The sequence below is a fragment of the Pholcus phalangioides genome, unplaced genomic scaffold, assembly GCF_987345545.1.
Source record: "Pholcus phalangioides strain wild (caught in Gottingen) unplaced genomic scaffold, Ppha-v1.0 ptg000015l_1, whole genome shotgun sequence".
Lineage (NCBI taxonomy): Eukaryota > Metazoa > Arthropoda > Arachnida > Araneae > Pholcidae > Pholcus > Pholcus phalangioides.
In genome coordinates this window covers 47,800,065-47,824,808 of record NW_028301608.1, presented here as the reverse complement: position 1 = coordinate 47,824,808, position 24,744 = coordinate 47,800,065, and the positions used below count along the sequence as shown (strand labels likewise).

At 34.3% G+C, this 24,744-nt stretch overlaps 1 protein-coding gene across 1 annotated transcript; it reads left to right on the top strand.

Annotated features, from left to right (window-relative positions):
• The first annotated feature begins 344 nt into the window (after window positions 1-344).
• LOC149076120 (death effector domain-containing protein-like) lies at window positions 345-20,100 on the top strand. Its single transcript, XM_089243649.1, has 4 exons — window positions 345-742; window positions 6,038-6,337; window positions 10,104-10,343; window positions 13,897-20,100. Exons 1-4 carry the CDS (start codon window positions 430-432, stop codon window positions 14,025-14,027), a joined length of 984 nt encoding a protein of 327 aa, XP_089099775.1. The 5' UTR covers window positions 345-429; the 3' UTR covers window positions 14,028-20,100.
• The last annotated feature ends 4,644 nt before the right edge of the window (window positions 20,101-24,744 follow it).

The following is a 24,744-nucleotide window of genomic DNA, read 5'->3' as shown; positions in this document are numbered from 1 at the left end:
GAAAAAAAGAGAGGGAAAAGAAAAAGATTAAAACAATTTAAAAAAAAAAAAACTCCAAAATTCATCAGTGATGTGCAATGGCGGGAATCATTAGACAGCCATATTTAAACAATATTTACCTACCGCGCATTTTACTGAGCACGTTTAAACTTTTTTTTTCTTTTTCGAATAAATGAAATTTTGAAATTTTGATGTTGAATAAAAATTGGATTTTTGTTTTCAAATGGTAAAGTTAAATTCTTTTATAGTCTAACTAGAGTCATTGTTCGGAAATATTGGCTAATATTTATTTATTTCAAGAAGTATTGCTATTTAGGTATTTATTTCGGTACTATTTTCAAGTTGTCTGCGTTGGTGATTGACCAATCGGGAGCCGGTTTTTATTATTCTACGTGGTTGTGCGAAGAGGGAGGGAGGGGATAAAACAACATGGCGGAACACAGGATGCAGACGAGGGCACTACGCCATCCTAAACCGAAGTGCGAAACTAATTTCTACGAGTTGATCGACAAAGTCGGCGGCCATTTATCGACTCACGAGATAGATTTCTTGACCATCGCTGCTGGACGGAGCATCGACAAGAAGTTGAGATCGAAAATCAAAACGGGTCGCGATTTCATTAGTGCTCTGGCGGAGTCCGCATCTTGTGACGAGACGGATTTCGAGAACGTTTTAGAACTTTTAACTCAAATAAATCGCCACGATTTGGTCCACAAATTCCTCGCCCGAGGAAAACCCAAAGGTATAACTTCAATATGTTAGGGTTTCGAGTTGTGTTAGGATATTGCGAAATTGACATATGTGTGCCCGTAGGGAGGCCTCGTTATTTATTTATTTTTTATTTTTCTCTTTTCCAGATAGGTTTAACGTGAATAGTATTAGCGCATAGTTTCAGTGGTTTAAGCTTTTTAGCATTGTATTTCTATATTATTTGCTGTTAAAAATGAGGCTACTATATAATTGCTGAACTTGAATTAATTATATTGACCCAAAAAGTATAAATCCTGATCAGGAAAGCAGTTCACCACATAATAAGCATATATGTCATAGTAAAAAAAAAAAAAAAGCAATGATTTAAAATATATAGAGGGTGAGCAAGAAGTCTGACATTTTAAAAATTCACGAAATTCTAACCTATTTACATTACTGAAAAGTGTTAGCACGAAAAAATTATCTTGGCATAGTTTAATATATATATATATATAGTTGACCATCCAACTCATAGATGGCACTGCATCATCAAACTTAACATACCAGACAAAATATAACACATATAATGCATAATTAATGTTTTTCAATTAATGATGCATAAAACTACAACAATACCTCAGCTAATAATCATTCCAGCATCATGTTTGTTAGCTGAAACGGGATTTTCCCATAGGCGTTTATTGTAAATTGTTTAGTTTGTTCTAGGTACATGGGCGGAGATGCTGGGAGAAACGTGGAGTCGACTGATTTAATGTATATATGTATAGATGAATTGACATCATCATCTTCCCTTCCCCCCCCCCAAGCAATAATGACCTTGGCCCCCCCCCCCCAGACTTCCAAGTCAATCTCCGCCTATGTCTAGGTACTGCCCAAAATTTCAATGTGGTGTTTCAAACACCAAGGAGCACTATAAAAAAGACCAAAACTAATCAAAGGCTTAAAATGAACAGCTTCAAAATTGGATAAATGAGAATTATAGTCCTCCGACCACGAGATGAATTTTCGCTGCGTCACGTCACGTTGGATGATTTTATTCAATTTTTTTTTGGTAAAACGATTGCACATCGAGAAAAGTTCATCAGTGACTGAGCTTTCACGATTGGCATGTCCTTCTAGGATAAAATAGAATCGTTTGATGTGACATGACGTGCCGTAGCCAAATCTCATCTCGTGGTAGGAGGACTGTACTTACGATCTTTCTCTATTTATAGGGCCTATTATGTATATAACCCAGGTGAGTTCATAGGTGTTCCCAGTGCCGTAACTAGCCATTCCTGTGCCCTATGCAAAAATTCATATTATGGCCCATTCTGCCCCCTTCCAAGTGGGCTCTGTGTGGGTGCTCCTGTTGCACCTTCTTAGTTACGACACTGCGTGTTCCTATTCATTTATGATTTTATCAGCTCATCTGCAGATGAAAAAGATGAGCTATATATAATGTCCAGTTTGATGCTAAAAATCTTGCACTGAAAGAACGCACACTTTAAAAACATTTTTTTTTTTTTTTCCGAAGCATTTTCTGTCAGCTGAATCTTTAATTTTGCATGAAATGATTCTAAAACTTTCAGAGAGAAGTGGAGGTACATCTGGAAAACATTCTGAGGTGAGGACATGAGTTAATCAGGTGCTTGTAATTGGTTACAGTAATTCTTACTCTCCCATTGATGATGATGATTGCCATCAAAATTCAGCTGAATCTATATTTGTTAGCCAAGACAAAAAAATCATCTTAAAAAATCTTTATTAACCAAAATATTTGTAGGCCGAAATGTTCATTTGCAGAGGTATCACTATACTTGATTACAATGTGCTTATGTGGCCTAGGTTACATCAAAACAAAACATGTTCAACCTATATTTCTGCTATCACCAGTTGTAAAGTGTATCAATCTCTTCTGTGATTTTAGAATAGTGGTATTGGAATATAATAGAGTGAAACCTCAAGATAATGATATTCTGCATACACCAAGAAAAAATATCGTTGTCAAGGGATTATGGTTGTATATCGAGAAACAACATTGTCATCACGTGCCATCAAATTTATGCTTTTGTTGGCATCTTTTCTAATTCAGTGGTGCTAGTACCGTCAAAAAATATGCTTTAAAGTATTTATTCATCATGAAAAACTATGATTAATGAAATTCATTCAGATGCATCACCCCTGTAAGGAAGTTGAACGTATTGCAAATGTACACTTATTTTGCATTATCTTTCATAACCCTTTCAAAGAAATATCGTGGGGCCTTGAGAAGGCACGCTACAGTCCAGAGTCTGGTTGCCAGCTGACTGAAAATATGACCCAGAAGGGCATATGCTGAGATGGATTGCATTGAATGATGAATTATTTGAATGAGCTTCGAGATTTCAGTGCCTATAGGGTGTTGTATTTAAATGAACTTTTTTGAATTTATTTTTTGAAAATTTTTTAGGGCTTTGTTTCTGCTATATGTTGTACGGGAAAGGGAGGTGCAGAAATTCTTGCTTTGGCTTTCAGCATGCATGTGTAGCCCATGTTTTGCAAAACGTCAAATAATTGGTTTTGGCATTTCAGCATTACATGCTTTAGTTATGGCCTACTTCCGAGAATTTTTTAATGGGCTTTAATTTGTGAAGGAAATTTATTTAGAATTATCTTTTCTCTCCCCCATTTTTGGCAAAACTTTCAGCATTTTAGGGAAAAATTACCCCTTATATTACAGATATAGTCTGTTGTTACTTCTACTCTATTTTCAATTTCTGCTCCAAAATGGATGAGTAGCACTTGCATCCCTGATAACAGCATAAATTTAGTGGTGCCTAATGATGATGTTATCTCTTGATATATAAATAACTTCTTTCCCAAAACAGTTTTGCGACAATCCTTCAGATAACTAGAGATTTTCTGTGGTGTCAATCCCCATAATAGTGTTTCCTACACTTTCCTTAAAATTCATCCAAATTTTTTTTGTAGTAGTGCTTAGAGATAGGATGAACATTCCTCTGCTATTCAAGTATTATGTAAGCAAATTTTTAGCCATTTTTGACCCCTCCCCTCCCCCCTTTCAGCAAAAGTTAGCAAAATTGACCCCTTTCCCTCCCCCTTGTCAGCAAAATTTCGTCATCAGCTCTGCCCCTCTGAATCCTAATGCATATTGGTGGGATCAGAGACATATAGGGGGACTCATGCCCCCCCCCCCCCCCAATGATCGAAAATTTATTTTTTAATGCAAAAATTTTTTTTAAATTTCGGAAGAAAATACCTTTATATGTTATTATAATCAATTTCTGTTCATTTCAATGTTATTTGAAGGCTGTAAACTCAAAATTTATCTTTAATAAATTCATTGTGACTCGCTCTCTAAGCCATATAATAATAAATCGCATAACCACTCTTGGCCCTGGGGGTTATCTGATGAGGCCCCCCTGCCCTGCTCAAACCTAATTTTGTAAAAATAAACTAAGCGACACATTTACAGATCGCTTGTGTCCCATGGTACAATTCCAGAGCATTTAAGCGGCCTGTGGCACATTTTCAGATCACTTAAATGACCCGGGACACAGTTCCAGAACACTTAAGTGATCCGTGACACATTTAGATATCCCTTGAGTGACATGTGACATAGTTTTGGAGCACTTTAGTGGCCCCCAGTACGGTTCTACATCACTCAAGTTACCCATGGCACATTCTCAGAATATTTAAGTGATCTGTGTCATATTATTGCGGATCACTTGAGTGATACGTGGCAAAGTTCCAGAGCACTTAAGCAGCCCGGACACATTTCGATCACTTGGATCTTCAAAATATTTAGAGATCACTCACTAAAGTGGCTCTGTAGGGCACTTATCAATGGGGGAATGTTACTTCAAGTGCCCACAAACTATCAAAAAGTGTTTCTTGTTTTCGACGCACCGAGTAAGATGCCAGTAAAAAACATTCATATTTTCATCAAGGGTGGTTGATGACGTAAGCATTATCCGAACTCCCCTTTCCCCTTGTCAGCAAATCAGAAACCCCATCGATGCTGACGTAATACCTGAATGGCCCCTTATGTGTGGTGTTATATCCTCTCTTCGAAAAAAGCTTTGTCAGTGTGAATTTCTTGGATAAAGGAAAACTGAAAATAGAATTCCCCCCCCCCCCCCCCACTGCAATAAAGTGTAAGTGAGCATGAATTACACAAGTTCACTTAATGAAGGAATCGGAATATATTGGGCTACTTTTGTGTGTGTGAAGGACAAAGAACATCTAAGGAGGGAAAATAAGTCATAAATTTTATGATGCATTACTAGATGGGAGTAAATAATGATTGACATTTTCTTAAGTAAATGTAAAATTGGTGAAAAGTGTTGAAAAAAAATATTTCATTCTTAAGTAATATAAAATATATCGTTAAATTTGATTGTGAAATACTTTTATGATAATGAAAGTCTTCCAATTGCTATTTTTTGAATATTTATTTAAATAATAAATTGTTTAATTGAAGTTCAATTTCAATCATTTGAAATTACTAATAATTGTTTTTAATTGAAAATGTTAATTTTATTTATAATTTTAATTTTACAAAAATTCTGCTTATTCGGATATTCGGCTGCCGAATATTTAGCTATTCATCTCAACCATAGTAGTGCTGATTGTTCTGCAAGACATCTGTACATCACAGATTTTGGCTTATTCTGCTTTGGGGACTTCTCAACAACCATATTTTTTCTTGGTCTGCAGATTATTGTTGCATCAAAGTTTCACTGTATTATTTTTATAAGGCTCGATAGAGAGTTTAGATGTGTAATTTTCCTGGGGATTTTGAAAGAAGAGAAGTGGCAATCTCTTGTGGCATTTTTTTTTTTTATGTTTGGAAAATATTTAATGATATTTAATATTATAATATTAATTAATATTTAATTACATTGAAAGAGGTGGGAGAATGTAAATTCAGGTTTACTGGCATTGCATTCCAGTGAAATAGTTAAGAACCTTGGGCTGTATCATAAAACGAGGCATGGATACTACTAATCACACCATGTTTTCTGATACCTGTATTACATAAGGTATGGCCTGTGGAAATTCAGTAACTGAAACTTTTTAGTTACACCTAAGCTTATATCTTTTCCATTTCACAAATACATGATTCTATCGGTTGTAGCCTTTTCTTGGTCCATAGTATGATGCATCTGTTCAATTCAAGTTGTAAGTCATGACTTAATTATATTGTTTGTACACTTGAAATGATTGGTGTAATATTTTTGACTATAATTTTATATTGTGTCATGAGTGTTGATTGAAGCATAGTACTTGGAAATCTTGTTTATCCATCTGAATTTGTTTTTTGATCATTGTTTATGTAAAGCTCCAGTTGATCCTGTTGAAGAATACCTCACAAAGCAATTACCTCAAGATGTAGATGAAAGTTCTCAAAGCAATCAACCTCTCAGGATAGACGATCGGGAAAGAATACAGACAGGTCTTGACTCTCCGTCAACTTCTCAGGAGCACGTCCGTTTTACTGCCAGTTCATCATCAGTCGAACCTCCAAACAAAAGAAGGAAACGAAACCAACATCAAACGAGTAATAAGCAAGTGTTACGTAGCAGCAATTCTGCTGGTCGATTTTTTGAGCCCTCTAGTTCGCATCAAAAGTACACCTGTGGTAAGAATTTGTTCCTAATATGTATATATATGTGTATTATTTATGCAGTCGAATCCCGTTATAACGAACACCAAGAGACTGGTGGAATCACTTCGTAAAAACGAAATTTCATTATAAAGGTATTCAAGATTACCTGGTATTGTTCCTATGTAAACTTGTTTGGGGGATTAGAAAAGTGTTCATTACCACAAGATTTTCGCTATAATGGTATTCGTTAAAATGGGATTCGACTGTATATATATATTGATTCATAATATAGCCTACTGAGGGCTATATTAATGAAATTTTAATTTTGTAATGATTTTTAATGAAATTAAAATTTTGTAATTTAAATCAATTTTTTTTAAAAAATCAAGCTGATTTAAATCAGCATGCCCTGGTTCTTTAATATTTTGGTGACTTTTTTCCATGTTAGTAGAGGCACACTGACAAAATGTCCAAATGCCGTATATACTCATGTATAAGCCAACTCCCCCCCCCCCCTCAACTTCAGGACCACCAAAACCGTGACAAATTGAAAACTTGTGTATAAGCCAACCCCAAAAAATCTGTGCATTTTAGAGAAAAAAATTCTTATATTTCCATTCAAAATGAATAGCTTGCAGAAATTTACAATAGAAAATGATTCAAACTTTTTATTCCATTTCTTCTGAGTCTCCAAACTCATCGTAATTCATCAGATCATCATAGGGGCCCCAAAGCAGAATGTGCCAAAATCTGCGACGTCCGTCGCAGAACAATTAGCGCTACTGCAGAACAATTTAGAAGAATTTTAAGAAAAAGTACAAAAAAACACTATTACATGTTTGGGGATTTTTATCGCAGAACATTTCCAGTCAGCCGAGGGCTCAAAACACTGTTGTTGCAGAACAGTGCTAAACATTCTGCTTTGGGGCATAGGGGTGCGGCATCTTTGTTTTTATTCTCATCTGGGCTGTCATCACTATCACTGTCAAAGAGGATATCATCTTCAGTTCCGTCCATCGCATTGTTGATGCAACACTTTTTGAAGGATCGGATGATAATTTCGGAAATAGAATTCTACGCCTGATGTACCCATTGGCACACTAGACCAATGTCAGGTTTCTTCAAGGCACCACTTTATGTAGTTTCTTTATCATCGAAACTCATCCATTTGATCCACAAATTTCTCAGTCTTTGAGAGGCTTGTTGATACTCACATCTAAAGGCTGTACAATCGATGTTAGCCCATATGGTATCGAAGCCAGTGATGTTTTCAATTTCTTTGCCTCAGCTTTGACATTATTGGTTCTGTGGGGTGTGAACATATCCCATGCCAATAATGCCAGTTTCTCGAACACTGCTACAAAAATGACTACTATTGACTCTATATTTTCTCATCAAAAACTAACTTGAGTATAAGCCGACTCCCCCCCACTTCAAGAACAAATCTTTCCACTATAAAACTCTGCTTATACACGAGTATATACAGTATTTTGTTTTGACCTCTTGTTGCAATTTAATCACACATAAAATGTTTTGGGTGCCAATTCCATTTTTTTAGTCCCCATGGCAACCTGGCATTTGTCAAGCCTGGATCAATGCTTATTATCTCAATTAAGGTCATTGTGGTAACTAAAAAATTGACATTTGTGGCAAAAAAAATTTTTTTTGTGCAATTACTTATAAAGTTGAAGTCTTCAGGCACTACGACAAAAAAAAAATTAATTTGTGTCAGTTCACCTACAAACATAGGTGCTTTAAGTCGTGAAAAAAAGTAAATATTTTGGACTGTCTTCTCGTCATTAAAAAAAACTAAGAAATTTAGTTAGTGCCTCCATCTTAAATTTGTCAATCCCTGATGTTGTTTACATCGGGGCTGGAAAAATTAATTGAAATGTCTTGGACATAAAAAGTTTGACCGGGTATGTATTTTTGTCAACCACATGCAGTGAAGTCACTGGTTTTAAGTTGCCTAGGTCCCTGAAAGCTGGGTTTTTAGGGAACCTAGTTCCTGACTGAGGAGAAGTGGGCGATAATTTGATGCACTGTTATATGCTGGTGACTTTCTACCTCAATAATATTTATGAATGATCAGGAATAACACATGGGGTTTTCCAGCTACTTCACCAAACACCAACTCTTTCCATATTGCTATATTGCAATTTACTGCCATTAATTAGCTGGATTGGAAATGAAGGCGCCATCTATATGGGATTGATTGGGAGATATCTACAAGCAAATATAGAACATTAAGAGTAGGTAGCAATTTTTGTCCAAGGAACAAGTATTTGTTACTGTTTATTACTCATTTTAAAATGAACCTGGTTTTTTTCAAACAAGATATTTAAAACTTCCTATTAGGAACTTTTTATATAACTTCACAGGCAAAACCATTGATACGTCAGAGTGGAGCATCCCCTAGTATTTTTTGTCCTTGTATATGTGTCCGAGCACCGAATTTTTACGTTATTTTGAAGCCTAGCATCAGCACCCATAGGTCTAAAACTCTTTTGACGTCCATGAATTTAATTCCCTCCACTTAAACTGAGCTTTTAAGTTCTAGCAGCACCATGTATGAATCACCAATGTGAAATGAAACATGCATTAAAAAAAGAAATTCTGAAGCATATTATCTCATCAAAAAAGAACTATGTACCATTGCACTTAAAAGCATAATAAAATAGAAAATTAACTATATAATGCTAAATAAACTGTTAGCAAACTATACAAGGTGTCCGGAAAATCCTAATGCACACAGCCTTTGCTTCATCAACCATTTGTTGTAGAGGTATGATTCTAATTTAAAAAATGCTCAAAATATGTTCAAAAATCACCCTGTATCACTTTTGAGAATGAATCACAAAATAAAAAATCTGAATTTTTATATAGACACATTGTTCTTAAAAACCCAATTGGAAAGTTGTTACTTTGTCTCTCTTAAGGCCAACAAAAAAATTGTTTCTAAATGTAATATTTGCAAAGATATTTGAATTCAAAAACTGGAGTAAAGTTCAGGGGGGAAAAACAGCATGAATAAGGGAGAGAAGTGTTGCCCTTTAGTTTATTTTGTTCTTTTCCAGCGATTATTGAATTCAAATATTCACTTGGAAACGTGAATTTTTTTTTTTTGGCCTCAAAAGAAACTGAGCAAAAACTTCCCAATTGAAAGTTAGAAGACATTGGCCTCGTACAAAACTTAAGATTTTTTATTTTATGGCACACTGCATTTTCACTTTCAAAACTTTTTTTGAGTATATTTTGAACATTGAACCATTCTTCTACGACAAATAGTTGGTGAGATTAAAGCTGCATTAGAGCTTATGGAACACCCTGTATAATGCTGAATTATCATAGACATAAACTTATTTCTGGTTCATGAACCCAAGTTCACTCAATATTTGCCTCCATCATGGTAATACATGATGCACAAACTTGGTAAGCAAAAGAATAGTGTTTTGTATTTTTTCCCATAGAATTTCCTACATAACCATTTCCTTCCTACTTGTCAAATCAATGCAGTGTGCAGCGATTAGTAAATTGTTAGTTGTTGTTGGAGAATTTGTTTTATTTACTAGTAAATAGAACAAATGAAAACCAAAAAGAAACATACATTTGGAATTTCACTCAATAGGAACCCTCATGTAAATGCTAGTAAGGGGCGCCTATAAATAATCGAAAATATTTTCTCATCTGCTAAAATTTTTAAAAGTAATTTATATTGATGGCTAAATTTTATTATCATGAACTTGTGATTTGTCTGTGTTTTTCTTTCAATAAATGTTTCCTTTTTCTGTTTTTATAGGTGTTCGGCTAAGGGTGAGGGCTGAATACTGTGATTATGAAGCTATCCTTCAGTCAAATGTTTCGTCTAATAAGCAGGACCCCTTGGAACGACAAGCTGACTGTTTCAACCAAGCTTATACCATACTACGAACTCGTGATCTTGGCTACATTGTTTGTGATATCAAGTTTTCCGAAATAGCATATTTAGATGCTTTTTGGAGAGATTACCTCAATGGATCATTACTCGAAGCATTGAAAGGTACTCCCAGCATATTCTCAATTTGGAATTTTTATTTTCGACTGCCATTTTCATGGTTAGACCTGGTAACAATCATATTACTAGTCTCTGCTGCGGTCAATTCTCAAATTGGGTCAACTTTCACAACTGAATGTGATGTCTGTGTACAAAACATGTAAGGTTTTTGTCCAGTTATTGCAATGCAACAATCACAATTAGTGCATGTTCTTTGTCAAAAAAGACACTTGTGTAACCATAACATACATTTAGTTAATGTTGTGGTGTCCTTAATAGCCACTGTGGTGGTTGAGTGGTCACAGTGACAGACTCACATCGCAAGGACCCGGATTCAAACCCCACTGACGCCATGGTGATGGTCGGCTGAGGTTGGTTTTCTGTGGTTCTCAACTTTGAGGTGTGATGTCTTTCTCCCCATTAAAAAGTCTCACCAGAGAGAGTAACAGGCCTAAAACAGTACAAATATTCAATCATTACACTTCACTCACAATATGAAATATAGATGGAAGTATAAGGAATCACAGACATTACACTAGATACACACCGAGACTCATAGGTACACACACTTTGTTCTAGACTGCCACAAAGCTGGGCAGAGTCCTGGTGTTCATTCATTTATCGTGGTGTCTAGTAAGTTGATCCCTGTCTTTTTCTTTCATGATGCTCTATCTACATTTGGACTATTATTTTACCTTCAGAGATGTCAGTTCTTGCCATTATTGTGCTTGTGCTCAACAGGGAGCAGCAGTTAATGTTTTCTTGAGGGTCTGTTGTTCACTGGGAGCATACAAAAGTGTTTCACAAAGTGGGAGGGGTGGAACTTACTAGCCCCTTCTCTCTAGTCCATCTATTCCATTGTCCCTTTTTCTCTGTTTAGGGAAGGGGGGGGGGTGTTAAAGAAGCTAGATACAACATAGAATCCTTAGAGTCGGCGTCGCAGGGTAGGGGAGATTTTTTCTTCGTCTGTGAATTGGGCAGATGGAGACAAGTTTGGAAAACTCTTGCTTACAAGATTCTTAATGTAGACCAGGCTGTGCCATTAGGTTGTTATATTCGCTCGATACTAAAAATATCAAAAGACTTAAACGAAACTTCAAGAAAGGATTCGAGTCTATTAGAATTTTTAAAGTTTTACATTTACTTCATGATTAGGACATTTGCGTTGTGAGAGAAAAAAGAATTACATGACTCCTTGGTTACATAATCACAATATATATATATATAATATAAATAACAAAAGATTACAACGATACCCATCTTTTAGACGTGCCTTTCCATACACCCTTACTATATTCACACACCACAAGCTCGGAAATCGGAGTCGTGCTCAAGTATTAATTTACTACATTTTAACACCTCGACGTACTCATCAAGAATCACCCCGAGTGAAGCGAAACTTGCAAGATAGTACTGCTGGAGCGGGACTTTGAACCAATCAGCGTGCTGAATGAGATCTACATCACGGATAGTTTCCAGGAACCTAGACCACCCAACCCCTTCCAAGTGAAAGTGGACCTCGTCCATCTAAGGAATGTCCGAGGGGCCATGTGGTCAAACTTTCGTTCCCATGATCCGTGAGAAAATTCCCTTTCACCAGCCCAGAAGAAAAAGAAAAGCACCTGCACTTTATGTACAATATATAGCCATCTGAAACAATAATATAATTTACATAAAGTATGTGTTATGACTTCAATCATAACATATTACCTACGGGAAGGGGGTAAAAAAAAAATTGGCACAATTTTTTTTTTTTTGTTATGCGAAGTGTGTAAAAAAAAATTCAAATGCATGTATACAGAACAGTCGAAAATACTATACTCTTATAGCAAGTCTGTCTATCTATGTTTCTTGTTGACAAAAATAATTGCAATACTGATCATACATGACACATAGGCAAATCAACTACTCTCTTCCAACAAAAAGAAATCGCAGTAATGTAATTCTTGTGAAATCGAATACAAGCAAATGAATTTCTCGCTCAGGATGACGGTATTCCACAGTCGTTCATCAAAACGTTCCGATGGCACTAAAAATTTCAATTATCTATTCGTGTTACCAACTACATAATTTCTCTAACATCTTTCCTACATATAAAGGATACTAGTATATGTTTTACTTCATAGCGTAGTTAATCATGACATAATAATCAATCGAAACCATAATATGCATATCAAACAAACAAACTCCATACTTATAACACAGAACTGGACCATATTTTCACATTTTAATTTCGTCTCACCTCCAACACATCATACTACTTATTCTATTGTTAGAAGATTATAAAATTGATCCTATGCATGATCACATAGCACATTATGCACAAGTGTCATAGCTGTAAATCTCAAATCATACATGTTGTTTCAAAATTACAAATGTATCTATGCAATAATGAAGACACATGTTGATAGGGTAAGAGAATATGTCGATAGGGAGGAAGAAAAAAAAAGGAAAGCACACACGTTACATTTTCGGACTAAGCTGAAATCCAAAAATTATTGCAGTAACTAGAATGTGCTGTATATGCAATATGACATATGAAATAAACAAAATAACAGTACCAAAGCAACCGGGGAAAAAAATTTGAGTGGTTTTTTTTCCATGACTGAGGAAACAAGCTGAGACAATTAATATGTTATGATCGAAGTCATAACAAGGTAGTAGGGTAAGCTTAACAGTGGTTTTTTTTTGTATAACATCTGAATGTGTGCAGTTTGTGCTATCATTAATTTTCCAGACATTTTTATATATTAGAATTCCCAGAGTACCAATCATAAATCATGTTTAACCACGACTTTTTTTTTTCATTGAAATGTTTAAATGTAATGATTATTGTAAAAAATTCAATTTTCATCTTAATTTAAAAAACACATTAAAAATGCTTATAAAAATTCATTAGAATCCTGAAAGAACATCGAAAGAAATTATTCTATAGGCAGCAGATTTGAATTCGCTGCAGAAGGTGAAAAAATAACTTTTAAAGTTAATTAAGCTTCATTAGGGAGGGAGAAATTATGATCCTTTCCAATATTACTGTTTGATAGGGGTGATTTATCTTGCTGCATAATATAAATTAAATTGTATTTTTCTGTCAGTTTTTTATGGTATCTCTTCAGCAGTAGTGGTCCTTATTCAAAATTGTTATATAGTGAAACACATATACATGAGACCAAATAAGAGATAGCATATTCCACCTATAAATCCACCATAAACTATGCTTATTCTAACACCATGGAATTGCATCAGGACCAGAGTAATATTATTATGTAGGGGATTGAAAATCCTATATAATGATACCCTCTACATTGATAATCCCCTATATAATATTATTACTCTGGTTCTGGTGCAATTCCATGGTGTTAGAATAAACGTAGTTTTATAGGTGGAATCTGCTATCTCATATTTAGTCTCATGTATACACGTTTCACAAGTACAATGCCACAATAGACAAAATGCCCAACGAGGTGACTAAGAAAAAGATGCATATAATATGCATGCTTTTACGTCATGCTAACTTTTCTTAAGATAATTATCTTTTTTTTCTTCTAATCGATTTTAGGTGTGTTCATCACAGAAACGTTAAAGCAAGCTGTCGGGAATGAATCCATAAAGCTTCTTGTTAATGTTGATGAGGACGATTATGAAAGGGGGAGAAACATTCTTTTGAAGAACCTCAGGGAAATCGACTGACGATTTTTCAGGTGAAAACAAAAAATCCTTAATTGAATGAAATGAAAATTTCATGTGTGACGAAGAAAGACCTCAATAGTTAGTCTGAATTTAAACCTGAACTCCTGCTGGTGGATTATAACATGTTGTAACACTGGGGGGTACGAGTTTGCTTTTTGCATCATGTTGTCTATTTTTTGAATAAATAAAACCAGTTCATTCAACATTTTTTCTACATAAAAAATATCCAGTTTTAGAAGCATTGTATACTGCTTCTTTGGAGAAGTGCTATATTGTATTTCCCACTTTTATGTGTCTGTTACACTCTAGCACAAAAAAGAAAAAATATTTGTTGTAAGCACTGTTTTATATATATGTACCACTCTACCTCATAATCGTTGGTTGACACATTCAAAATTATCAAAATACAAGTTTCACCTCATCGCAGTACTTCCTGTCATATAATTTTGTTACAATATCTGTCATTTCTTCAAAGTTCTAAGAGGAAGAAAAATTGTCGTATATCCCATTTTATAATGCATGGTGTGAGCGATTTTCACTGTTATCGAATGTGTACATATGCATAAAATTGAGGCAAGTTCTGGGAGAAAGAATTTTCTCTAGTTTAATCTGATTAGAAACATAGAATTTTTGAAAACGTCCCTGTTGTTCATCGGTAAGATAGAATTGACACAGAGGGAGTACAACAGAAATGATGACAAGATGACTGCCCAGCACATTCCTACTACTGGAAATAGAAAAAATTGCACAGCAAACCTCTTGACAAAGCTTATGGAAATAATATCGACCACTGTCATTTGAAATCAGCAATAATGTGTAGATCATGGTTTAATTTTTGTGTGCAGAAAATTAAAGTTTGTGCGATAAGACTGATCCATTGAACAAAATTGGTGTAATGGTGTCATACATATGTTATGGAAGTAAGTTCAATAGAACAACTCTCTTATGAAGTAGTTCAGATTATTAGCTAACTAAACTCAGGGCTCCCACTCGTCCTACTTTTTGGTAAAATGTCCTACTTTTGTCCTACTTTCTCGGTTTTGTCCTTCTTTCTAGTTTTTGTCCTACTTTTCCTACATTTTTACCAAATCCTATCAACAAAATTTGTGTAATTGATTTTAATTGAGCAGGAAACTATTTATATATTGCCAAATATTACAAATGTTGGAGAATGCAATTAATGATTCTGCCAAAGCAGAAATTGTATCATTTTTAAGGTAATTTGGAGGAGGGGGGGGGTGTATGTGGACCATTTGATTGATTAATTTTTCATTTGCTTAGTTTGAGGGTTCAACAAGTATAGTGGTCATTAAAAACATCTGTCTGGATGGAAAAATGATTTTGTATTTATTATTATTACTTCATGATCTTGGACAGTAACTTTCATCATTCAAAATTATGGTGCAAATAGGTGAAACAACAGTTTGCATTTCAAAGCAGTTGGATACATAGGCGTATTCTAGGTTTGGTGATTCTGATGCTACCCAATAGCATTCAGTTGTCTTCTGTATTTTCAAGGCATGAAGAGGCATAAACAATATTTACAATGCTCAGCAAAGAGCTAGAAATGGAAGTGCTTAATTTGTCAAAAATGATTACACTGGCATTGAACAGTAAAATGTGAACAAAACAGTAAAATTTAAAAATGATGAACAACACAATAAAACTATCTGGTTCACCTTGCCTTATTTACATTGGATCTTGTAATTTACGCATTTTGCATTGTGCTTTCGAAAGTGGTCTCGAAGGTGCCTCATTCTTAAAAAACTTACGTCTTCGAAATTTGCCGTGCCTTGTCGAACAGAGTTGACAAGCTCTTCACTTTGGAAGACTCCAAAAAAGAATGTAATATATATGAGGAGAGACAGCAAAGAATTATCTGTGGTTGCTAGTGCACTATTTTGGCCAAAAATTGGTTTCGTAACCGAGTCATTTGTCATTTTGTTTTGGCTTGACTCAAATAGTGCTGGGAAAAAAAAAGTTAATTCAAAATTAAATGTTTTTTTAAATTATTTAAATTTTTTTTTTTTGCAAAAAATAAAATTTTTTTAGGAATTTTTTTCCATTATGCTATGATTATGTTGTCTAAGGGGGTTACCCTCCCCATCCTACTTTTTAGTCCTGCGTTTTCCTACTTTTTCTCATTTTTTGAGTGGGAGCCCTGTAAACTACTCAACTAGAGATATGTCTCCATATATGTGGTGGAATAAAAACATTTTTCTGGATTTAGTTTGCTCTTTTGCATAAGAATGCTACATGTACAAAAACAAGTTTTTGGGGCTTTAACTTGCTAGCAAACACATCATTCTAATTCTATTTCAATCTTGTGGGCTAGCCAGAGGCAATATAGCAAAGGTAGTCAGAACATATTGTTATGCCATCTATGTCATTTCAAGGACAACCTTTAAGTAATATTATTGGTACTCAAATTGCAACTACTGAAGGTAACTGAGTAGACCACAATTCTCTTCATCAAAAACAAAGGATAGAGCAATCTGAAAGCTCTGCAGAATCTCCATGTGTTTTTTTTAAGCTTCGCTATTTATGAAAAGTAATTAACAAGGCATCTAAGCATGTTCAACATCGGAAGTTATAGTTACATACCTTGCATGTGTGAAGATGACGCTTACATAGCAAATTCAAATACCTCAAGTATGAATGAAAAAAATTTTAATTAAAAAGATAGAGTTGAATTTAATTTTTAACCTGACGGGAAGTACTGTGACATACATTTCTCTGTCTGCGCATTCTACCTCATTGGGTCAGAAGTTAATTTTGATATAAGTACAACAAATAATCGTCTCATTTGTATTTTTTAAACTCACTTACTGATAAACGTCAATCACATTGTTATGTAATTTTCTAAAAATAACATCATAGAGGGGAATCTAGTATTTAATTAAAATGTGAATTTTTTTTCTGTAAATTTTTCTTCGTGAAGATTCTTGCTTTGAGCTATATTGAGCACTCTTTTTTTTATTGTTAATTTTATCGAGTGAGGCCTCTCTGTAAATTTTTATATATACATAAAAACAACTACCTCTCTTCATGTAATTTTCTCTAGTGCCTAATAGTTACGTGGCAGTTCTACTCGACTCTATATATTTTCTGCCTTGATAAATGTTGAGAGAAAAGTGTGAGCTAAATTTTTTTTTCTTTTTTCATTTCCTGAAATTCAGTGCAGAAATTTAATGAAGAGGTGTTTTAAATTGTACTGAACAGAGAAAAATATTTCAAATTTATTCTGTTATTCTTCCTGCTGTAAGTATGGCAATCAAAAAAGAATAAAAAAATTGTATGAGCTCATAACTTTGGATTTATATAAGATAAATAGTTGCTGTGTTTATGTACCAGTTGCTGGTTTTAAGATTTTTTTCTTTCTTTATAGTGTTATTTAAAATGTTAAGGTGTACTTTATATATACCAAATCCCCCCCTCCCCATGCATTAGCCGGCATACCGTAAAAATTAGGTGGCATAAGCTTTTTGAATGCTTTGGAGTTTGATCCATTCCCAACATGTGGCAGAGTCCAGAATCACCTGTAGATTTTACACAATCAGTGAAAGATCACACGATACATGCAGAAGACCGATATCAATCTATATTAAATGCTGAGTGAATATGTGAATCAGAATAAAATAAGTTTTCACTATAGCAAATATATTTTGCAGAGGAATTTGACAATGATTCTTATTTTTCCTTTCTATCATTTTCTTATCACTCCAACTTAATTGTCACAAGCTTTACGCAAAATACTGGTATTGCATTTTACATAAAGACGCTGTTATTTTTGTATTATAGTATCGTGTTTTGCAGTGCAATTCTCTACATTTTATCCATATCTGATCCAAGAATACAAATACTTTGCAGTTGACTAATTTTTCCATTTAGTTCATCTAATCTAGAACGACTATGCTTCATACCCAACATTTACAATAAACTAAAATTTATGGTGGCAAAAGCAAACATTTCAAAGCAGGAAGTTGATTCTATACTTTGATTCTATCGTTTACTTATACAAGATTGGATTTAAATGGTGTGGACTGGTAAATATAAACCTGCTTTGCAGCTTCCCCCTCCCCCATAAGGAAAAAAGAAAAAAAACATTTACACACTCCCTGTTCTTTGGTGTATTTCTGTAATTTCATTCCCCCTTTTCCCATAATCCAATGTTTCCTAAACTTTTGTCGTGGTTCCCTTTCCCTATTCATGGTTCATCTGTGGCTCCCCAAAGTAGTTTGGTACAAGGGTGTTCAGCCTTTTGGTGAGTGCGGAGCCACTTAAGTGATCGCTAAACGTGCTGCGGGTCACCAAAGTTATCGAGAAATGTGTCCCAGGCTGCTTAAATGATCTGGAATGAAGCTGAAGGTCACTGAACTGATCTCAAAATGTGCTCCAGACCACTTTATTGAAGTGAGAATGTTCTGCGTGCCACTTAAGTGATCTGGAACAGTTACCCAGATTACTCAAGTGATCTATAAATGTGTCCCAGGTAACTTAACTGGTCTTCAAATGTGCAGCTTAGTTCATTTTTCTAAAATAATGTTCGAGGTTGCTAGCCATCTCAGATAGCTCCTAAGGCCAAATTTTGCTCACTGGATCTGGGTTGAGCATGTATGGTTTAGTACATATTGTACATTCATAAAAGCATAATATATATCTTCAAAGCATAAATAGGCATGCATCAATATTTCCATCTTCTCGCGCGCCCTTGACAAAGGTTGGCAATGCTGCTAGGAGCCCCCTGATTCACACATTCACTGCCATAACTCCTTTGTAATTTTTTTTCTATTTCAGAGCAAAAGAAAGTGTTTCTATTCTCCCAAGTAAAAAGGGCTTTTGGGTTCAGAATTTTCCTGCACACCAGCTAATGGTGGGGGGAGATAGGGTATCCACACACACACACAGTTAAACTTTATCCAGTAATCCCTTTATATTTAATATATAATTAACAAAATGTTGACTTTTCCGATTAATTTATTTGAATTTTGACTGATCAAAAACTGTACATTTTCATGCTATAGTAGTGTCTCTTTATGGCTTACAATGAGGAAAACTATAATTAAACTAAAATAGTACATCAGATCACTTGTATTGTTAATAATCGGTTTTCAGTTTGCCATTAAGTATTTTGTCGTAAAAAAATATATAACACCTCCATAGCAGTTGATTAAAATTCAGTTATTTGTTTGTTAAAAAAATAAAGAATAATGGTAAAATAAGGGTGAGATGTGTGTCGCATCTTCATTTGTTAATGTTACATTGCAATGTAATATTTTGTATATTCATTCCATGATGCATTTAAAAGAATTGTACAGTAAAGTTGCATGTTTTTTGAAATTGTTGTAATGATGGTAAAAAATTTCTTTTAATTATTATGTGTGGCACTTTTGATATTTGTGTTGTCATTGGTATCGGACGATGAAGTGCCACTTATATGTGTGTTGCTATTTGCATTATGTTTATCCCTTTATATTTATCCATCTGTTGTGCAAATATTGAATGGTCACATACATATATGATATATCTTTCTACCGAATGTTGAAATTTTAGTTGAGATTTTTTTTTTCAACACTATAGTTTATATGATTTGAAGTTATTCAAATTTCCATTAGGTAATTTGTTGTGTCATATTAAGATCATGCTTATTTTTTTATGTCTGTTTTCTGTGACAGAAAATTGTTTTTGTGTTTCTGTGGTTTTGTAGCTTATGACCATAGGTGTTATATTCAAAGCTTGTGTTGTAAATGGTGTTATTCTCATTTATGTTGCAATTATTTCATAAACTTTACAAATATCGTTCTCAATTTGGCATGATGTACATATATTTTTGAATAGAGCCTGTGGTAATTGATGAAACTGCTCAAATATCTATTCAGGTCATTGTAAGATATTTTTTTTTTTGCCGATGGAAAAAAAATTGAATTAAATATTTCTTTATAAGCTCATTTAGGAAAATATTTTTTATTTTTATGTGCATGAAATTAATCTTGCAACCACACCGATTTCAATACACAAGAAATGTGTATGTAGTTGCATTCAATAAATTTGCCCTTTCATTATGTTAAGTGACTAAAAAAAAAAAGATATTTATTCTTTCTACGGGAATGTCATTGAGAAAATTTCTCATGAATTTTCAAATTGTTATAATATGAATGCAAATCATTATAGAAAAGTTTTAGTATTATAGTCACAAAAGAATATGCATTCAATAACCACTATTCCCAATAAATAATTTTGAGAACAAAATGCAGTCTATTCATAATCAAATACAGTGCATTAAATTTGAAATTGTACTGCAGTGGCAGCGTGAGACGAAATTCTCACATATGCAAGGTGCCCCCTCAGGGGTATAAGCCATACTTGTAGAATGACCAATTCACAGCGGTGTTCCCAGCTAGATGAAAATCCATCAAAAATTTATTTTTCTCTCTGAATCATTTCGTGGTTTGAATTTTACAGATAAAAAGTATTTCCCAAAAATTTCTTTCCTTTCTTTTATCTTTTCCTTTTGATGTGGTGCCCTTCCTATAGCATCACCATGTGCAGTCCTCCCTCCCCCACATCCACTCTGCACTACAGTAAATGCCACTGCACTTTGACATGATATGTGGACAGTGTGAATTCTCATTTGTGGTAATTCTGTTACGTAGGTCCCATGCAATGCTGTCAACGCATGGGCCCACCTGGGCACCTCACAAAAGTAAAATGTGATTGAAATTTTTGAGAATTTGCCTGGTAAGGGCCTCAGAAAAATCTCTTGGCCTGGGGCCCATGATGCTCTTAAGACTGTCCTGGTCCCCAGAATTTCCATGAATCCCATTGACCCTGTTAGAATAGTGTGTAGCAGCCTTTAGGACCATGGCATCTAAGTAATTGGTTCAATTGAGTAATTAGTTCTCTTACATGAACAGGAAAGAACATATTTTTTGACCTAGATTGCTGTATATATAGGGGAGACAAGGTTACAAAATCTATCCCTATTTCAGGATTTTTCTCTGCATTCAAACAAGTTTATGAAATATATTGTAAAAAAAACACAAGTGATATTAGGTCATGTGAATCATCTTCTAGTCTGGAAATATGGAATTTTATAATTGTCATAATTTGGCAAGATTGTTTGTTTGGCAAGTGTTTGACAAGATTTTATGCTTATGCATTATGTGCTGGAGTCCCATGCACTTCACTTTTGAACCGTGAATACTGAAGTCCTACCTCCTGTATACAATGGTTTCTTAGCAAGTACAATTTTTAATTGAATGCACTGTATAATGACAAAATGAAAGTCTTCTGGCCTTGGTTCAGTATACAGGGTTTCCTGTAAGTGTTAATTCAGCACTTATCTGAACTGTTTGCTATAGAGGTATGGTTCAAATTCAAAAATTGCTCAAAATGTGTTCAGGAATCACCCTGTACAAGTTTTGAGAGTGAAAATATAGTGTCACTAAGTAAACAAACTTTTTAATATAGCTTCCCTGTTCTCTAACTTCTAATTACAAAGTTGTTGCCATCTCTTCTGAGCCAAAATAAATGTTTCTAAGTGCAATATTTGCTGAGATGTTTGAATTTAAAAATTGGATATATATATATATAAAAGTTGGGAAAGAAGCATTGCCCATTAGTTTGTTCTTTCCAAACTTTTCTCCAATTTTTGAATTAAAATATCTTGGTAAATATTACAATCATAATTTTTTTTTTCTTAGCTCATAAGAGACAGGACAACTTTCTAATTGAAAGTTAGAAGACGGGTACTGTATAAAAGTTTAGATTTTTTCTATTTTGTGACACTGTATTTTCACTTTCAAAACTGATACAGGGTGATTTCTGAACACATTTTGAGCATTTTTTTAACTGGAACCAACCTCTACAGCGAATGTTTTACAAGATAAATTCCAGATTCCCAAATTAGGACTTGCAGTACAACCTGTATAAAGCATTCAAACAAGCCATTGTAATTGTGTGATGACTGAATGTCTGTTATATATTTTCACATGAAAGTGATAGTTTCACTACATTGTTCTAATGATACTTTTTGGTGTAGTTTACAGTAGTTTTCAGATTGGTGAAAAATATGGGCTTTTTCTTCTATGTAATGTGATTTGTTTTTTATGGTTTTTATCTCGTGTGAATGACTATTTTCTTATTTCACGTATTAATCTTCATGTGTGGGATTATTTCTTCCCCTTATTCAAATGCTTGAAAAATGTCTTTTTTTTTGAGAGAGAAAAGTATTCAGTGTACAGAGGATTCCGTGTTATAATGCAGGTAAATAAAGACAAATATTGCAAACTTTTATGTGGATTCTTCAGTTATGTTTATTAAACTTGCGTTGATTGAAACTAATTGACACATTGATTTCGATGAAGCTTTTATGTGAACTGTGTCATAAGCACAGGATCATACAGTAGTCTTAATAATTCAAGTTTCAAAATTTCCAATTATTCTGAGGTACTCAGACATATATACTTTTGCAAAGCCTCTTTGCTTTCTGCCAATAACGAGTTTTCTTTCATTTAATTGTACAGAATAAGAGTAATTTCAGTCTGAAGGGATCTTGATTCCTAGACTGGGTTCTTTGACAGCTTTTGAGTCAGAACTTTCCACAGGCAATTTCTTTTTGTAAATTATAAACTAACTATAAAAGAAAAAATATATATATTGGGCTTTCTTAGGCACTGGAGTCTTATAAAGAGGACATCTTGTCAGTTCACAATGAATTAAAGGCAAAACTGGTAATATGTCATGTCCACCCACCCACTTAAAAAATTTGTTTTCTATTACTTTTCGGATAGTTTTCTTTAATCCGAGGTGATCTGATATATATATATGATCACCACAGATTATCAAGACTCTACCTGCATATTTTAGACAATTCTGTGCTACACTGTTCTTGCACTATATTTTGTAATGTGTATCATGTTAGAACCGGTGGTACACTATGTAACTTAGTGTATTCCAAGGCAGTAGTGGGGGGGGGGGGACTTTGGGGTCTGGTCCCCACCTGCAAATGTGACACACATAAAATGACTTGTTAAATCTATTGTCATTTTGGTTTCTCTCTCTTTCCCCCCCCCCCTCCCATGAAACACCACCAGTCGTCTCCTCCTGAAATAAATGTCTAGTTACGTCCCTGAAATGTTCCAATATGATAATTCTTCCTGTCATACTGTATAGTCTGTTTAGCAGAGCTTTACCGACTTGGGTTCTGAAAAAATTCTCTAGCCCTTCTGATATAGCAGGGATGCTTGGAGAGATTCCAAGGGATCTTGAATCGCTATAAACACAATATAATTTCGTAAAAGGGGCAGTGAACTTATTGGTACAAAGGGGTCAAGAACCCCTGCAATAGATGCTGTCCAGTTCATTCTAATGTGTCTGAGGTTAAAGGAGGAATACTGAAATATTATCAAAAACTGGTTGAAAGTGTGTCCAGAAGAGTGGAATGTATAATTGTAGCAAAAAGTAAGGTATCACCATTTTCGAGCAAAGCACAGGTCTGCAGCTCCAACTGATGTCTTGGAAATCGAGAAGAAAAAAAACCGGGAAACAGAGAGATAACTCTTTTTAGGTAAATGTTCGTGAAGTAAGAATTGAATGTAAGTAAACAAATACTCATATCCACATTTTTCAGTGTAGGGCAATGGTTCTCCAGTGTGCGTTGTTACGAGAAGGGGATATTGACTTGCTTGTACTGTACTTTAAAACGAATCTTTTAACCCTAGAATACTAATTAAAATTGCATGTTAATTTCCTATACATCTATGTTTCTGAGAGTATTCTAGGGTTAAAACACTTAGACAATAAAGCACAAATTGTTTGACTATTCTGCGGAGCTGTGGTTGACAATCATTTGAAAACAAATAAGAGTATTAATGGTCTTAGCTCCATTAACAACAGTTTTTTTAATTAGCACATAAACTGATTCAGAGAAATATTTGATTCTTTAGGTTGGATCAATATATCTTATAACAAATCAGACTTATATCTGAATGACTAAAAATAACTAATTTGGTATACAGTGATACCTTGGCTAGCAAAGTTTTTTGTGATTTTTTTGCCTCGGTTAACAAATATTTTTGATACGGATGCACTTGCCAATATAAAGCAGCTGTGCTATGGGCTGAATTTTAGTGCCAACAATCAGAATTACTGTCACTCAAGCCCAATTAATTTTAAAGCTGTTTATTTTAGCCTTCGGTCAATATTTTTGTTTTGTTTTTATATAGTGCTCCTTCGTGTTTCAAAAAACTTCTTTAAATTTTGAGCAATACTTGGAAGAAATGAAATGTTCTATAGAAACCTTTGAAAAATTGCATGTCATGATTCCAGAATGAATAATCTTTTCGTTAGCCAAAGTATAACAGTAATTTTTATCTCCCTTGTTTTTTGTTTTTTTTTTGCAAACTAATTCTATGAAAATAAAACTCCAACATATTTCTGAGGTATATTAAAGTTGAGCTGTATATCACTCACTCCCGAATCCAGAGAACCTTGCTTAGAAGCAAAAGTCTGAAATAAGGAGCTCAATCCATTGTGAAGAATATCTCAGAGTTAGAATAAGGATGCCAAAGGCTATAAAAATTGTAGAAATTTATTTGTTTAATTCAGTTTTACATAAACAAGATTATCTGAAAAATGTTAATTATTGTTCGTTTACTTAGAAAATACACTCATTCCCCCATCATAATTGTAATTACAGTAAAACCTCGTTAAGTCA

Coding starts and splice junctions, on each gene's coding strand:
- LOC149076120 (XM_089243649.1), top strand. CDS start 430: ATGGCGGAACACAGGATGCAGACGAGGGCACTACGCCATCCTAAACCG. Junction 743..6,037: donor CGCCCGAGGAAAACCCAAAG/GTATAACTTCAA, acceptor GTTTATGTAAAG/CTCCAGTTGATCCTGTTGAA. Junction 6,338..10,103: donor GCATCAAAAGTACACCTGTG/GTAAGAATTTGT, acceptor CTGTTTTTATAG/GTGTTCGGCTAAGGGTGAGG.